Consider the following 18,312-nt stretch of genomic DNA (forward strand, 5'->3'; position numbering starts at 1 on the left):
CTTTGTGAAGTGCACCAGTCCCTCCTGCAGTAAAGCACCCCCACAACATGATGCTGCCACCCCCGTGCTTCACGGTTGGGATGGTGTTCTTCGGCTTGCAAGCCTCCCCCTTTTCCCTCCAAAGATAACAATGGTCATTATGGCCAAACAGTTTTATTTTTGTTTCATCAGACCAGAGGACATTTCTCCAAAAAGTACCATCTTTGTCCCCATGTGCAGTTGCAAATTGTAGTCTGGCTTTTTTATGTCGGTTTTGGAGCAGTGACTTCTTCCTTGCCGAGCGGCCTTTCAGGTTATATTGATATAGGACTCGTTTTACTGTGGATATAGATACTTTTGTACCCGTTTCCTCTAGCCTCTTCACAAGGTCCTTTGCTGTTGTTCTGGGATTGATTTGCACTTTTCGTACTAAAGTATGCTCATCTCTAGGAGACAGAACGCGTCTCCTTCCTGAGCGGTATGACGGCTGCATGGTCCCATGGTGTTTATACTTGCATGCCATTGTTTGTACAGATGAACGTGGTACCTTCAGGCGTTTGGCAATTGCGCCCAAGGATGAACCAGACTTGTGGAGGTCTACAATTTTTTTTTTCATAAGTCTTGGCTGAAATGTTTTATTTTCTCATGATGTCAAGCAAAGAGGCACTGAGTTTGAAGGTAGGCCTTGAAATACATCCACAGGTACACCTCCAATTGACTGAAATTATGTCAATTAGCCTATCAGAAGCTTCTAAAGCCATGACATCATTTGCTGGAATTTTCAAAGCGGTTTAAAGGTACAGTCAACTTAGTGCATGTAAACTTCTGACCCACTGGAATTGTGATACATTGAATTATAAGTGAAATCTGTCTGTAAACAATTGTTGGAAAAATTACTTGTGTCATGCACAAAAGTAGATGTCCTAACCGACTTGCCAAAACTATAGATTGTTAACAAGAAATTTGTGGCGTGGTTGAAAAACAAGTTTTAATGACTCCAACCTAAGTGTATGTAAACTTCCGACTTCAACTGTATGTACCCAATTGCCTTGTCAGACAAAAACTGCTTAATTACATTTGAAGTGCTGTGAAGACAGGTATGTTTCACACATTAGAGCACAGCTGTACAGCTTAATGTGGAAATTGTCAGAGCACAGAGGGAATCCTAATAACTATCAGCCCTATATTGACTTACAAATGCTGCCTGCTGTACTGTTGTGAACACCACAACAACAGGCTCGTCAGACCGAGCTCACAGGCTCGTCAGACCGAGCCCACAGGCTCGTCAGACCGAGCCAATAGGCTCACAGTCATGCGTTTGTGTTTCTGAATGACTGGGTGAGATTTTCCTGACTGTCCCTTTCTGGAACTCCACAGCAACAATTAGTCACACAGACAGACCAGGGGTTGAATTAAAAGGTGCACTGCACACTACCTCATTGTCACAGGAAATACATACAGCAGGCAATTAGGTTAGAAAATTCTATTCATACACTCAAAAAGCGAGACATGATGTTCATTCACACTATCCTAGACACGTCGCCCACAAGGTGAACTTTGAAACCTTTATGCCATCAGATAGATACCCACCTGAAGTTTCCCTCCCTTGAAAAAGAGGGTGATTTACTCCACCCTCAATATGAGGTTACATTTGGAAGGGGCGTCATAATCAGGCCATTGAGATCAGACATAGGCTACCTGACCAAATAGACACCAATACCACCTACCTCCTGCTGACTTATAAAGACAGCTCTTAGATAGTCAGCCAGTGATATCTATATTGATCACATAAACCCACACACAATAGAGATGAGGTCCCATGGGAGGCGCATCACATCTCACCTCGAGCAGACTTCAGAAAGGACAGACTTTGGCCAATTGTGAGTCAATAGTTTCAGGTAGATTAAAGAGACTGTCAAGAGACTGGAGGATTGCGCCATAACTGCCATTGGGCAAAACCAAAGGTTCCCTATCAAAAGTAACCCAATGCTCTAGACGGAGTGACACCCACTTCTCTCTCCCTTATGAGAATACGAAATTCCAAATTCCATTATGCTTTACTAACGTCTCGGGCTCTTAAAACTTTTTTACATTTGGCACAACAATAAGAATTCCAATGGCTTCAAAGTTTCCACTTCTTTGCATGACCAGAGTCAAGACCGAGAGGGGGACAAGGAGTCCGAGACAGAGTCAAGACCAGAAAATTGCGAGTCCAATTCAAGACCATGATTGTAATTTTGTCAAGTCACCACCATAAAAAGAGTAGAAAATGTCCAGTATTTCTGTGTTCAAATTTCAGAACATATGGATTCTTTAGACATTCAGAATGGTGAAAAAAACACATGCCGAGGGCAAATAGAGCCACTTTACAAGTTGTTACTAACCCAAACACCGTGGGGAACAACGAGGGCCTTCTAGCCCTTCAGAGAAGAGCTAAGGATTTACAAAATAATACAAAAATATTTTCAACGATGTTCTGCTTTAATCACTTCAGTTTTTGTTGGAAAGGGTTAACACTGGAGAAAAAAAGATCCAAATCAGGATTTGTTTGTCTCTGGGGAGATAAATCTAGCTAGCTAAATCAGCCATTGGCTAGGCCATCTGCCATTGAACTGTATTTGGGCCAAATTTTAGAGTGACAGCGGAATCAACCAATCGCATTTTGACTTGTAATGGGTGGGACCGTTTTTTACAAAAACCTTCTGCCTTCTCCAAGGCGAACAGGTCACTGCACAATAGCGAGCAGTAGTTCTCTCACGGTCTAGCTAGCTTTTGTTTTCGACTAGTTTGCAGTTTCAAATGATCATCATCTGATGATGAAAACTGTGTTTATTGCAGCTTGATTGCTGTTGTTAGCCATCTCTTTGAAAATATCTTGTGTGTGAAACATTGTTGCATTTAAACTTTATATCACCGGTTACATTATGTGCTGAACATGAATAATTTTTTTGCAAGGGGAAGTAACAGTTGAACATTTTGATTGAGAAATGCTTAGCCTAATGGTTGTGTTTTTGTATTCTTACGATTGGGACCTACTGGCCTTTTATGTCTGAGTGAATGACTGCTTATCCTTTAACGTCATGCTGTGTGTGACTGATGTCTTTCTAGCAGCCCTATGTGTCTCACTAAAAGTGCACTCTCCTACATTGAGAGCACTGGTATTAAGGTCACTGTCCTTTCAGCATCCTTTGACGTGTCACTGTTGGTGATAGTGAGGGCGTCAGGCTACCATAAGTTGCGTAAGCAGTACGATTGTGGTTGTTGGCAGCATTATCTGTGTGGGTGTTCTCTCTGTGTGAGTGGCAGCCTGAAGCTCGAATCAGCCTCAGGGCTGTTTGATTCAGTTGGGGGCATTAAGTGATGCTATGTTTCTGTTTGCTACAACGTGTTGGACAAATTGTTTTCCCCACTGAAGGCCTAGGTCCAATAGCCACAGTTCGCCACTGCACAAAACATGCCTATAATAAAGACTGTTACAATTCCTCCCGGTCTCCCCTTACTAATAGTGAGCATGCAACTTTCAAACAATTCCCCCCACTCTTCCCTACCAGGGAATCAAGGAAATGCAATAGTAATGTTACGAGTAAAGTAGGAGGCCCAAGTTTCAATAGACGATAAGATGTTTCATGAAAGGAGTGTATATACTTGGCCTGGCGCAGCGGTTTTATGCACTGATTGAATGGAAGCTGATAATAACTGTATGATTTTTTTACTCCGCAGGTATCGGGAAGAAATGACGAGTTCTCATTGACCGGTTTAGAGCAATACAACACTGGCAGACATTGTGAGCAATATCTTTGGAACATCAAATCGCAATAAAATTGCAGTAATACCATACCAGCATCTAATTATCGTGAACACCTCTATGACACCATTCTGTGTACATCTGGCCCTTCTCTGGACACTGTGCTAACAAACCTCCAAACGAGCTTCAATGCCATACAACACTCCTTCCGTGGCCTCCAACTGCTTTTAAATGCTAGTAAAACTAAGTGCATGCTCTTCAAACGATTGCTGCCTGCACCTGCCCGCCCGTCCAGCATCACTACTCTGGATGGTTCTGACTTAAAATTTGTGGACAACTACAAATCCCTAGGTGTCTGGTTGGACTGTAATCTCTCCTTCCATGCTCACATTAAGCATCTCCAATCCAAAATTAAATCTACAAGAATCGGCTTCCTATTTCGCAACAAAGCCTCCTTCACTCATGCTGCCAAACATACCCTCGTAAAACTGACTATCCTACCGATCCTTGACTTCGATGATGTCATTTACAAAATAGCCTCCAACACTCTACTCAGCAAACTGGATGTAGTCTATCACAGTGCCATCTGTTTTGTCACCAAAGCCCCATATACTACCCACCACAGCGACCTTTATGCTCTCGTTGGCTGGCCGTCGCTTCATATTCGTCACCAAGCCCACTGGCTCCAGGTCATCTATAAGTCTTTGCTAAGTAAAGCCCCGCCTTATCTCAGCTCACTGGTGACCATAGCAACACCCACCCATAGCACGCGCCCCAGCAGGTATATTTCACTGGTCATCCCCAAAGCCCACACTTACTTTGGCCGCCTTTCCTTCCAGTTCTCTGCTGCCAATGACTGGAACGAATTGCAAAAATCACTGAAGCTGGAGTCTTATATCTCCCTCTAACTTTAAGCACCAGCTGTCAGAGCAGCTTACCGATCACTGTACCTGTACACAGCCAATCTGTAAAGAGCACACCCAACTACCTCATCCCCATATTGTTACTTATCCTCTTGCTCTTTAACACCCCGGTATCTCTACTTGCACATCATCATCTGCACATCTATCACTCCAGTGTTAATGTTAAATTGTAATTATTTTGCCTCTATGGCCTATTTATTGCCTACCTCCCTACATTTGCACACACTGTACATTGATTTTTCTATTGTGTTATTGACTGTACGTTTCTTTATGTGTAACTCTGTGTTGTTGTTTTTGGACGCACTGCTTTGCTTTATCTTGGCCAGGTCGCAGTTGTAAATGAGAAAATGTTCTCAACTGGACTACCTGGTTAAATAAAATAAAAAAATACTATCTTATCGTGAGATACCTGGTAATTCCCAACAATAACATGTAGAGTAATAATATACTAATAAAGCAGTCGACAGGAACTGTGCAGTAGGTCCAGGGAGATAATTGCTACATTGGATGCCGCCATCACGCCTTCTCTGAAGTTGGCATCTGTGGCGACATGAAGGGGGCTTTAATGTTGGGCCACCATGGGCTCGTTAACAACCAAGTCTTTCCTGGTTCCTGGACCCAGACCCCGGTCGTGACCGACTGTCCTACTGTCGAAGGGAAGGACCAGGAAATGCTTAACGAAGTACCAGATACCACAGCCAGCTTGTCACTTCTGCCCGTGTCAAGAATAATCAACATGCTGTGAGCGGACACACACACACACCCTCTCATGTTAATGAAGTAGTTGTGGAGGGTGAGAAAGAGGGTAAGGGGCAACTAATAACCAGGGATGCAAACTGGGGAAGGCCCAAAAAGGTGACACTTTTGGGGGGGTTTGCACTGAAATCCCTGCTAGGGGAAAATGCAGGTTAACTAATTAAACAACAAAGAATAGGATCTACATGATCAGTCTCTGTGTGTAAAATAAGTGCTTCATGTGAACCTAACTCATGTAAAAAATGTAAAGAAAGCAATCCAATGTTATTTGTAGCCTAGACTTTACTGCAAAATGACACTCAAGTCTTGAGAAAAAAACAATACACTAATATTGCAGTTAGCCATGATAGCCTTCATAATAGAAAGCTTGTGACCACACATAAATATTGCACTTGAGGAAAAACATCTTAAAGTAGAAATAAAATGTCTGTTTCATTCTATTTTTGCACTATTATATAGTGGCCACTATAGACATTGATCAAGTGCACAAGACTACATGTGTGCAAAAATAACTTTCACAGAGTAAAAAAAAATGTGTTACTGTCAAGTTCAACACAACAAAAACAATATCTTTGGGCTACACTGCACATTATTACATTGTACACTTTCTGCCTGTGAACATCGGTTCTACAATGTGCCAGCAAAAGTGAGAAAGAGGGAAAGTGTGTTGTGTTCCTTTCACGTCTATAAGCCAGGCCCAGCTCCAGCTACACTTGATCCCTGAATCCACTTGTTTAACAATTCTGAAAATGAACCACATACTGTAGAGGAAAAACATTAGTTAACAGATAGTGGTTAGTTCGTAAGCTAGTTAACATTTCACACATTAACTGGTATACGACGGTAAGGAGTCTTATATCAGTTAATACTTTAGCAAATTGGTTAGGTTACTAATGTTAGCTCATCTGCAAATTTTAGAGAAACAACAAATGTCGGTACATATGTGTCTTATATTGGCTGAAAGTTTAAATTCTTGTTAATATAACTGCACTGTCCAATTTACAGTAGTTATTACTGCGAAAAAATACCATGCTATTGCTTGAGAGTTCCTAACAAAACACTTTTTTTCGTGATAGGTTTGATAAATCCACCTCTGAAGGTGAAATGTGTACTTACATCCTGAAATCTTGCTCTGATTTATCATCCAAAGGGTTCCAGAGATAACATGAAGTGTTGTTTTGTTAGATAAAATCATTTTTTCATATCCTAAAAAGATCCATATAGCATGCACGACCGATTTTGTACTCGTTCAATTTGCAAAGAAAGGAATCTGAAAATCTCACCCTAAACGTTGTTTCAACGAGTTAAATCACGTTCATATCTATTCCTCAGAGAACCTAGAAGGTAACAAGACTTATTTCGTCAGAGAGCGACGCCTTCATGGCACGCCGATGACGCGGGCGGCCATCACTTGAACGACTATCTTTGTCAAATAAGCACCAAATCGAGGTCAAACAAAGCTAGCTAGATAGCCAATGAGCTGGGCTTTACGGGAGTATCCGGAAACTATGTATATGTAGTCAAATGTAGCTACTAACCTTGTACAACAGCATGCATTTTCAGTTTGGAAAACATAAGGATAATCAGAGTTCTGAAGTTATGAAAACTGGTTGTTTTGCAAATGTTGAACTTATAATATGGCTACTAATACTTGGAAAGCTAAATCAAAGACCAAGTATACAGATTTGACGATATTCTTGCAGAAAAACGGAATATGAATGTCTCCGTCACGATTTGCACAAATGTACAAATGTACCTGGGGACTTCATACTAAAAGTCTTGTTGTTCACAAATTTTTCAAGTTATCCATCTGAAACTTCGCACATACACTGCTGCCATCTTGTGGACACTATCAGAATTACAAACAGAGTGATGGCTATAACTATGACCATACTTGCATTTCAATAATGGTGGTAGAAAAAGACAGGTTGGTTTTTTCTTTGTATTTTCTTCAACCAAATCTATTGTGTTATATTCTACTACATTCAATTCACATTTCCACAAACTTCAAAGTGTTTCCTTTCAAATGGTACCAAGAATATGCATATCCTTGCTACAGGCAGTTAGATTTGGGAATGTCATTTAGGCGAAAATTGAAAAAAAAGGGGACTATCCCTAGGAAGTTTAACAATGCTAATACTTGTCCCACCACACTTTCTCCCTCATCTCAAACTTTCCAAATGCCAGTAGTTTTTCGGTTACGGTTAGTTTTTCGGTTACAGCATCCTGAATAACGCCACAGACATCAGTATGCAAATTAATGTCTTCTTCATCTAGGACAGAGTAATGCTCAAATGTCTTGTCGGCACTATCAAAGCATTGAGTTACCATTTTATCAGCCTAATAATCAGTTTCTATTTTATTTGCAGACAAAGAAATATTCAATCACAGATGAATCTATAATTGATTAGCCTATATTCAGAGTGGAACCTGAGACCTATGCTTTTAGTTGCTTGAAGTGGATCTCAACTCTGGAGTAGAAGCGTTTTAAATCATCCAGACTACAAGGATCATGAATCATTTCCTGTTCCCTCCAGGTCTTACTCATCACTGAGAAGAGAGGACCTGCAGGTGTGGAGGTAGAGGGAGATTTAACCTCCACATCTGTAAAGGAATCTCCTCTGGACAGCATGCTTTTTATGGACTAGTAAATCAAATTAATAACATCCGAGTTTAAAAACTGGATTTATTCTCATTTGAAGCCAAATCCCAAGTGATGTAATGTAGGCATATATGCATTTTCATCAGTTGGTTTACCTCCCTTCATATCTATAAATACATTACTAAATTTACTAAAATAATGACTTGCCTATGTTTAGTCTTGCCTTTCGTGAACTAACACTCACACCCAACTTTCATATTTATTTATACTTTTTTTCTACTAGCACTGACTTTGCTGATAGCTACTTGGAGGAAAAATGTGTTATATGACAGATGTGTTGTTGTCCCACCTAGCCATTTTAAGATTAATGCCCTAACTGTAAGTCGCTCTGGCTAGATGACTAAAATCTAAATGTAAAATGTAGTCCTCTTTGCACTGTGTCCATTTCATTAATAGGAGTCTTCATAAACACTCACCAGAGATGGCGTTGGTGACGGACATGAGTGGGGAGTGAAGAGCTGGGCTCACCCCCCACACCGTGTGGTAGCCCACAATGGTAGCCAGGCCGAAGATGGTCACCATCTGAGTGAAGGCTGCATTGGGCGCAGCTAGGCCCAGGCCTAACATGGTGCCAAGACCTGAGAGGGGTAAAGGGTTATAAATAACTTAACACTAGCCTATGCTACATATCTAATGTCCATATGTAATATAGCTAAGGGCTTTTTAACAATTCAAATGCAAGCAAAAAAATTAATATATATAATAATAAATAAGAATTGATCGTCAAAAGGTGTTGAATTGAATTAGGCCATGTCATATGAGGCACACTAGACATTATAGAGTAGAAATGCTGACTCTTTCTAATGTCTACTAATTTTCTTAAGTGAGGACAAGAGACAGACACATTGCCGTTAGCAATTTATCTAGGCGCAATTACAGACAGCAAACCAAGTATGGTGGTGGTACACGACGCGCCGACCACAGCCAACCTAGAACGAGCTGTTTGGGGAACGTGTGAACGGGGTTTACAGGCCTGCTGTCTCCAGTCGCCACAACCAGAGCAAGTGTCTGTGGGAAACAGCTACAGCACTACTTCAGACAGACACAGCAGGGGGAGGGAGGGCTCAACATCCCACATTTTATTAGTCCCAGTTTCCTGGCACTAAGGGGCTGCTGGTGGTGGTTTGGGCTGGTTAGGGTTGAGAGGGAGGGAGGGAGGGGGCATGTTAGGTTGAGCTCTAATTAGGTGACCAATCCTAATTTCAAAAGGGGCCCTCCTCCTCCTCTGGCTTCTCGCATGGCTGATCCGGTGGTCAGGACCTCACGATGGTCCAGCAGCACCTTCCCTGGCATCAGCAGGGAGATACGGAGCAAACTCACTCAAGAAAGAACAGGAAGATGAATGTGCCCGTTTGTTAATCTCAGGGTGTTTATTTACGTGTAAACCCAGTTTGTGGCTAATTTATCTGACTGTTGGGGAAAGAAGATGTGTTCTCGATCTCTTTGATGTGATTCCAGAACAGAACAGAGACAACAGTTACTGCACGCCTCGTCTGCAACCAATAGAAATAATCTGTTCAGAGTAGCTTTTATGTCTGATCACGACTGTTGCTGCTCTCAGAATGTGGTCACAGCTCACCTTTCCCACATAAGTCAGATATGCAGAAGGCTTGTGTGTGTGTGTGTGTGTGTGTGTGTGTGTGTGTGTGTGTGTGTGTGTGTGTGTTGTGTTAGTAGAGAACATAATGTAATGAATGTGGTAATAAAACATTAACAGGCTGCTTTTAACCCCCCGCCATAGTCCTGTTAACCCAGGTCGGGGTGAGGAGAGCGAGACCACCATAGGAGCTCAGAGAGACTCATGACACGGCTCAGTTTAGGGGCCATTATCCTGACAGCCAGGGTTGTTCTGCATACTCTGCTTTCTGCGATGTCAGCCATTTTAATCCCCTTACATTATAATTAAGTAAACGACTGACTTAATTTACATACATCACAAGCGATTACAGCTGTGAGTCTTTCTGGGTAAGTCTAAGAGCTTTGCACCCTTGGATTGTACAATATTTTCCCATTATTATTTTCAAAATTCTTCAAGCTCTGTCAAATTGGTTGTTGATCATTGCTAGACAACCATTTTCAAGTTTTGCCATAGATGTTCAAGCAGATTTAAGTCAAATCTGTAACTCGGCCACTAAGGAACATTCACTGTCGTCTTGGTAAGCAATTCCAGTGTAGAATTGGCCTTGTGTATTAAGGTTATTGTCCTGTTTTAAAGGTGAATTAATCTCCTGGTGTCTGGTGGAAAGCAGACAACCAGGTTTTCCTCTAGCATTTTGCCTGTGCTTTGCTCCATTACCTTTCTTTTCTTTTGCAATATTACTTTAGTGGCTTTAGTGCCAAACAGGATGCATGTTTTGGAATATATTTGTATTCTGTACAGGCTTCCTTATTTTCACTCTGTCTGTTAGCTTAGTATTGTGGAGTAACTACAGTTTACTATCACAGCCATCAAACTCTAACCGCTTTAAAGTCACCATTGCATTGGCCTAATGGTTAAATCCCTGAGTGGTTTCCTTCCTCTCCGGCAACTGAGTTAGTAAGGATGCTTGCATCTTTGTAGTGAATGGGTATATTGATACACCATAAAAAGTTGAATTAATAACTTCAACATGCTCAAACAGATATTCAATGTCTGCTTTTTATTATTTTTACCCATCTACCAATAGGTGCCCTTCTTTGCGAGGCATTAGAAAACCTCCCTGATGTTTGTTTTTGAATCTGTGTTTGAAACTCACTGCACGACAGAGACCTTACAGATAATTGTATGTGTGGGGTACAGAGGATAGGTAGTCATTCTAAAATATGTGTTCAACACTATTATTGAGTCTATGTAACTTATTGTGTGACTTAAGCAAATATTAACTCCTGAACTTATTTAGGCTTGCCCTAACAAAGGTATTGAATACTTACTGACTCAAGACATTTCAGCCTTTCATTTGTAAACATTTTGAAAAACATAATCCCACTTTGACATTATTGGTTATTGTGTGTAGGCCAGTGACCAAAAAATCTAAATGTAATTCATTTTAAATGCATGCTGTAACACAACAAAATGTGGAACAATTCAAGGGGTGTGAATACTTTCTAAAAGGCACTGTAAGTATAAATGAATGAAGTGTCTAGGCAGTCAGTAATGGTGTCTCACCTCCAGTGTACATGCCAGCGGAGGTCAGGGTAGCCTTGAAGGGGGACACGGCAGCAGCCTTCTCCTTAGCCAGCTCCTGTTTGCTCTTGGGTTTGGGAGGGGCTGCCACTGGGATGTTATCGGGCAGAGGAGCTGGGAAGAGGTTGGTTCCATTCTGCACCAGATAGAAAGGTGGAAATCATAGAGAACGCCAAACAAACAAAAGTCAACCATGTATGGATGTACATTTGAGATCAAAGTTTCATTTTCACCAAACACTATCAAAACACTTCATTATCACTATTACCAAACAAACCAATCAACAAAGACTATTTTAATTTGTTAACTGTAGAACTAGAGAGCATAGCGTCACCATGATCTAATTAACCAGTCTTCCCTTGTGCTAAAAACAGATAACCAAGGAAACCAAACCCATTTAACCCAGATGATTCACCTGCATGACAACAGATCCTCTGATGACATGGTCCATGGTGCCGTAGTTAAACTTCTCCTTGACCTCATAGTTGAAGTTCTCAGTAGAAGGGCTGATGGCACGGATGAGTTTGGTCAGGTTGTTTGAGTACAGGGTGCTGGACTGGGTGGGCAGGCGGCTGGGAAGGTCGGTGAAGCCAATGTGGGTCACACCCTAAGAACAAATCACATAAGCAATTATTTTATTGAAAGACAAATTGTGCATTCTCACTTTGACCGGTTAAAATGGGACTGAATTACAATACTGCAACAAGGTGACCTGGTGGTACGATTTCAGTGCTAGGAAAACCAAACACAGAAGCTAACAAAATGACTGACAATAAGGAGCCGGTTCACTACAACAGGGAAAACAGTGATAATGAAATTGAAGGTAATAATAATAAGCGACTGTGGACAGGCCCATCTGACCTTGTGTACAGACAGTTCTCCAGGCACCGTGGTCTCGATGTTTCCTCCAGCCTCAGCAGCCAGGTCCACCACCACAGAGCCATCCTTCATGCTCTCCACCATATCCTTGGTGATCAGGATGGGAGCCTTGCGACCTGGCGACAGGACACATCACCATGGTGACAAAGGTGTCTTGTCTGCAGTACCAGCAGGGTGCTCTATCAGCAGCTGACCTCTATTCAGCCTTCTGTACAACAAAGTCTTCAAATATGGATTTAAACGACAATGAATCTAACCCTGGAAAATAAACAAATTGCAGTTTGTTGTTCTCGGTTTACGCTAGGCAATGTTTTCAGGTCTCTTCTGATGTTTACACTAGCTTTCAAGTAAACAGATCTCATGAGAAAACAGAGAAACGCTTTCAAAATCACGTTGAACTGGTCAGAACAGAAGACATCAGTACTGATCAGGCTAGGGTAGGCTGGTGTCAACCAGACAAAAGGAGTCGGTCTTTCCAACCAACAGGACAGTAGCATTAGTATAGGGGACAGGACAACATGTCCTAGGGCTGGGACCATTACACAACATCAATGACTTTGGCACCAGTTCAACCACATGACGTCAGTGGAGAGGAGAATGTCATTCATAACTACTGTGGCTTGCGAAAGTATTCACCCCCTTCGCATTTTTCCTATCTTGTTGCCTTACAACCTGGAATTCAAAATGATTTTTGGGGGGTTTGTATAATTTGATTTACACAATATGCCTACCACTTTGAAGATGCAAAAATAGTTTTTGTGAAACAAGAGAAAAAAAACCCGGAAAACTTGAGCATGCATAAGCATGCATAACCATAACATCTAGCCACTGGGATCTTTGCCCATTCTTCAAGGCAAAACTGCTCCAGCTCCTTCAAGTTGGATGGCTTCGGCTGGTGTACAGCAATCTTTAAGTCATACCACAGATTCACAATTGGATTGAGATCTGGGCTCTGACTAGGTCATTCCAAGCCATTTAAATGTTTCCCCTTAAACCACTCGAGTGTTGATTTAGCAGTATGCTTAGGGTCATTGTCCTGCTGGAAGGTGAACCTCCGTCCAAGTCTCAAATCTCTGGAAGACTGAAACGGGTTTCCCTCAATAATTTCCCTGTATTTAGCGGCATCCATCATTCCTTCAATTCTGACCAGTTTCCCAGTCCTTGCCGATGAAAAACATCCCCACGGCATGATGCTGCCACCACCATGCTTCACTGTAGGGATGGTGTTCTCTGGGTGGTGAGAGGTGTTGGGATTGTGTCAGACACAGCGTTTTCCTTAATGGCACAAAACCTCAATTTTGTCTCATCTGACCAGAGTACCTTCTTCCAAATGTTTGGGGAGTCTCCCACATGCCTTTTGGAGAACACCAAACATGTTTGCTTATTTTTTTCTTTAAGCAATGGCTTTTTTCTGGCCACTCTTCTGTAAAGCCCAGCTCTGTGGAGTGTACGGCTTAAAGTGGTCCTATGGACAGATATTCCAATCTCCGCTGTGGAGCTTCGCAGCGCCTTCAGGGTTATCTTTGGTCTCTTTGTTGCATCTCTGATTAATTCCCTCCTTGCCTGGTCCATGAGTTTTGGTGGACGGCCCTCTCGTGGCAGGTTTGATGTGGTGCCATAATCTTTCCATTTTTTAATAATGGATTTAAGTGGTGCTCAGTGGGATGTTCAAAGTTTTGGATATTTTTTTATAACCCAACCCTGATCTGTACATCTCCACAACTTTGTCTCTGACCTGTTTGGAGAGCTCCTTGGTCTTCATGGTGCAGCTTGCTTGGTGGTGCCCCTTGCTTAGTGGTGTTGCAGACTCTGGGGCCTTTCGGAACAGGTGTATATATACTGAGATCATGTGACACAAATAAATTCCAGCTGTGAGTAATCTAATTATGTGACTTCTGAAGGTAATTGGTTGCACCAGATCTTATTTAGGAGCTTCATAGCAAAGGGGGTGAATACATATGCACACACCACTTTTCCATTGTTTTAAAAAAAAGTCTTTTTTCGTTTCACTTCAACACTTAGGACTATTTTGTGTATGTCCATCACATGAAATCCAAATAAAAATCCATTTACATTACAGGTTGTAATGCAACAAAAATATGAAAAAACGCCAAGGGGGATGAATACTTTTGCAAGGCACTGTACGCTGCATATCTTATCACAGCCGTCAACCAATGTAAACAAGGGATGAGAATGTAGAGTTTTGCTTTTCCTTGTGTGCTTTTTAGTCGTTGAGTTTTTATTGCTATTCTTTTGTATCATGTTTTTTTAAAGCACATTGAGTTGCATTCCATGTCTGAAATGTGCTGTATACAAAGCTTAACTTGAGCGTAGCAATATATCTATGGTGTCTCTGTGGTCTGTTATAGGCTGCTACAGGAACGGAATAATATCGACCCAGCCTTGAGGGGCAGAGTTAACCAGATGGATAGGACCTAAACACTACCTTAACTACACTAGGTAACTGAGCTGATGGAGTCTTAAAGCAGCTTAGTGCCTGAGAGGATTGGACAGATGAGAGCTGACCATAGCAACACATGCATTTCATACATGATTGAGGTAGAACAAAACAAATGGGTGAAATCAGGGGTGACAAAAGCCTGGTTGCCAGATCTCCTGCTCTGAAGCCAAACTGTTTGGTGACAATGGTGTGAGTAGGCCAGAACACAAACAGATCAGACTAGGAGGACTGCAGTGCAGCTAAAGATGTAAAGGGAAAGTAAAGCCAGTAGGTTAAGAGGACAAAGAGATAGGTGTTGTGAGGAGCGTCTCCCTGCGGGAGGGGATCGATAGGGGTAGTGAGGGGCGTCTCCCTGTGGGAGAACAGATGTAGCCCTTGGTTCACTCCAGACCTCTGCCCTCGACCAGCACAAAAACATCCTGTGTCGGACTGCAATAGCATCGAATAGTCCCCGCGATAGGCAACTGTTCAGGGAAGTCAGGAACCAATACAGTCAGTCAGGAAAGCAAAGGCTTGCTTTTTTAAACAGAAATGTGCATCCTGTAGCTCAAACTCCAAAATGTTTTGGGACACTGTAAAGTCCATGGAGAACAAGAGCACCTCCTAACAGCTTCCCACTGCCCTGAGGCTAGGTAACACTGTCACCACCGATAAATCCACAATAATCGAGAATTTCAAGAAGCATTTCTCTACGGCTAGCCATGCTTTCCTCCTGGCTACCCCAACCGGGGCCAACAGCTCCGCACCCCTCAAACTACTTGCCCAAGCCTCCCCAGCTTCTCCTTCACCCAAATCCAGATAGCAGATGTTCTGAAAGAGCTGCAAAACCTGGACCCGTACAAATCAGCTGGGCTAGACAACCTGGACCCTTGCTTTCTAAAATGATCCGCCGCCATTGTTGCAACCACTATTACCAGTCTGTTCAAGCTCTTTCGTATCGTCCGAGATCCCTAAAGATTGGAAAGCTGCCGCGGTCATCCCCTTCTTCAAAGGGGGTGACACTCTAGACCCAAACTGTTATAGACCTATATCCATCCTGCCCTGCCTTTCTAAAGTCTTCAAAAGCCAAGTTAATAAACAGATCACTGACTATTTCAAATCCCACCGTACCTTCTCCGCTGTGCAATCCGGTTTCCAAGCTGGTCACGGGTGCACCTCTGCCACGCTCAAGGTACTAAACGATATCATAACCGCCATCGATAAAAGACAGTACTGTGCAGTCGTCTTCATTGACCTGGCCAAGGCTTTCGACTCTGTCAATCACCGTATTCTTATCGGCAGAGTCAACAGCCTTAGTTTCTCAAATGACTGCCTCGACTGGTTCACCAACTACTTCTCAGACAGAGTTCATTGTGTCAAATCGGAGGGCCTGTTGTCCGGACTTCTGGCAGTCTCTATGCGGATATCACAGGGTTCAATTCTCGGGCTGACTCTTTTCTCTGTATATATCAACGAAGTCGCTCTTGCTGCGGGTGATTCCCTGATCCACCTCTACACAGATGACACCATTCTGTATACATCTGGCCCTTCTTTGGACACTGTGTTAACAAACCTCCAAACGAGCTTCAATGCCATACAACACTCCTTCCGTGGCCTCCAACTGCTCTTAAACACTAGTAAAACTAAATGCATGCTTCTCAACCATTCGCTGCCTGCACCCGCCCGACCAGCATCACTACTCTGGATGGTTCTGACTTAGAATATGTGGACAACTATAAATACCTAGATATCTGGCTAGATTGTATACTCTCCTTCCAGGCTCACATTAAGCATCTCCAATCCAAAATTAAATCTATAGTTGGCTTCCTATTTCGCAACTAAGCCTCCTTCACTCACGCCGCCAAAGATACCCTAGTAAAACTGACTACTCTACCGATCCTCGACTTCGGCGATGTCATTTACATAATAGCCTCCAACACTCTACTCAGCAAATTGAATGCAGTCTATCACAGTGCCATCTGTTTTGTCACCAAAGCCCCATATACCACCCACCACTGCGACCTGTATGCTCTAGTCGGCTGGCCCTCGCTACATATGCGTCCCCAGACCCACTGGCTCCAGGTCATCTATAAGTCTATGCTAGGTAAAGCTCCGCCTTATCTCAGCTCACTGGTCACGATAACAACACCCACCCATAGCACGTGCTCCAGCAGGTATATCTCACTGGTCATCCCCAAAGCCAACACCTCCTTTGGCCGTCTTTCCTTCCAGTTCTCTGCTGACAATGACTGGAACGAATTGCAAAAATATATATAAAATAAAAATCGCTGAAGCTGGAGACTTATATTTCCATCACTAACTTTAAACATCAGCTATCTGAGCAGCTAACCGATCGCTGCAGCTGTACATAGCCCATCTGTAAATAGCCCATCCAATATACCTACCTCATCCCCATATTGTTTTTATTTACTTCTCTGCTCTTTTGCACACAAGTATTTCTACTTGCACATCATCATCTGCACATCTATCACTCCAGTGTTAAATTTGCTAAATTGTAATTACTTGCTACTATGGCCTATTTATTGCCTTACCTCCTCACGCCATTTGCACACACTGTATATAGACTTTGCTTTTTCTATTGTGTTATTGACTGTACGCTTGTTTATTCCATGTGTAACTACACTGCGTTGTTTGTGTCGCACTGCTTTGCTTTATCTTGGCCAGGTCGCAGTTGTAAATGAGAACTTGTTCTCAGCTAGCCTACCTGGTTAAATACAGGTGAAATAAACTTTTTTTTTAAATGGGGGTAGTGAGGGGCGTCTCCTTGCGGGAGGGGATAGATAGGGGTAATGAGGTGTGGTTGCTTAGATCACTGTACAAACCGGGGATGAGAGCCGTGCTGATGAGGATGTCTACTTCCAGACACTGCTTAGCAAACAGCTTCATCTCAGCCTCGATGAACTCCTTGGACATCTCCTTGGCGTAGCCGCCCTGGCCGTCGCCGGCCTCCTTAATGTCCACCTCCAGAGTCTCAGCTCCCAGAGACTTGAACTGCTCTAAGGCTGCCGCTCTGGGGAGGGAACACAGGGAATGTCATGGAAGGCACTGGCAAGAGGGAAGGGGCGCTTAATGAAAGCCCCTAATACATTCAACAGCATCACTGCAGGAGCTTATGCTATGTCTATGATTCAAATCTGGAGAGTAAAAACAGTAAAGAAAGTGTTTTAACCCATTATTCCACCCTTTAAAGTAAGTGGAAGCAATCTGCAGTTTTCTAAAGACAATGAGCTGCAAATTGTCATATGTAATGCAGCTACTACCACCAACTGGAGAATTAGCAACATCACACTTTCAAATCCACTAAAGAGTTAGACAGCAGCCAATCTGGAGTGAGTTAGTTGAAATAAAAGCAAAGGTGAAGGCATCTGTGGTCAGAAATCATTTGTAACATTTTATCAGGATTTTAAAAAAACAGCTTGTACCCACAAGCCATAAATAGTTAACCAAATAGCTACCCGGACTATCTGCATTGACCCTTCAGATACCAACTCTTTGACTCTGCTGTTAATCATCTATCCTGTTGCCTAGTCACTTTATCCCTACATGTACCACTGCACTCGGTCCTGGTACCACGTGTATATAACCAAGTTATCGTTACTCGTTGTGTATTTATTCTTTGTGTTATCATTTTCCTATTATTTATTTCTTTATTTTTCTCTGCATTGTTGGGAAAGGCTCGTTAGTAAGCATTTCACTGTTAGTCTACACCTGTTGTTTACGAAGCATGTGACAAATAAAATTGGA

At 42.5% G+C, this 18,312-nt stretch overlaps 1 protein-coding gene across 2 annotated transcripts in view; it reads right to left on the bottom strand.

The window, feature by feature from the left end:
• The window catches only part of nnt (nicotinamide nucleotide transhydrogenase), a 71,604-nt gene that overhangs the window by 42,483 nt on the left and 10,809 nt on the right, over window positions 1-18,312 (bottom strand). For both annotated transcript variants that reach the window (XM_014138232.2, XM_014138231.2), the window contains exons 6-10: window positions 17,391-17,578; window positions 12,090-12,223; window positions 11,644-11,835; window positions 11,211-11,364; window positions 8,482-8,643 (exon numbers count right to left, since the gene is read on the bottom strand). In XM_014138232.2, the coding sequence (XP_013993707.1) occupies window positions 8,482-8,643; window positions 11,211-11,364; window positions 11,644-11,835; window positions 12,090-12,223; window positions 17,391-17,578 (830 nt within the window). The remainder of the gene's footprint in view (window positions 1-8,481; window positions 8,644-11,210; window positions 11,365-11,643; window positions 11,836-12,089; window positions 12,224-17,390; window positions 17,579-18,312) is intronic.

Source organism: Salmo salar, chromosome ssa13 (assembly GCF_905237065.1).
Source record: "Salmo salar chromosome ssa13, Ssal_v3.1, whole genome shotgun sequence".
Classification (NCBI taxonomy): Eukaryota; Metazoa; Chordata; class Actinopteri; order Salmoniformes; family Salmonidae; genus Salmo; species Salmo salar.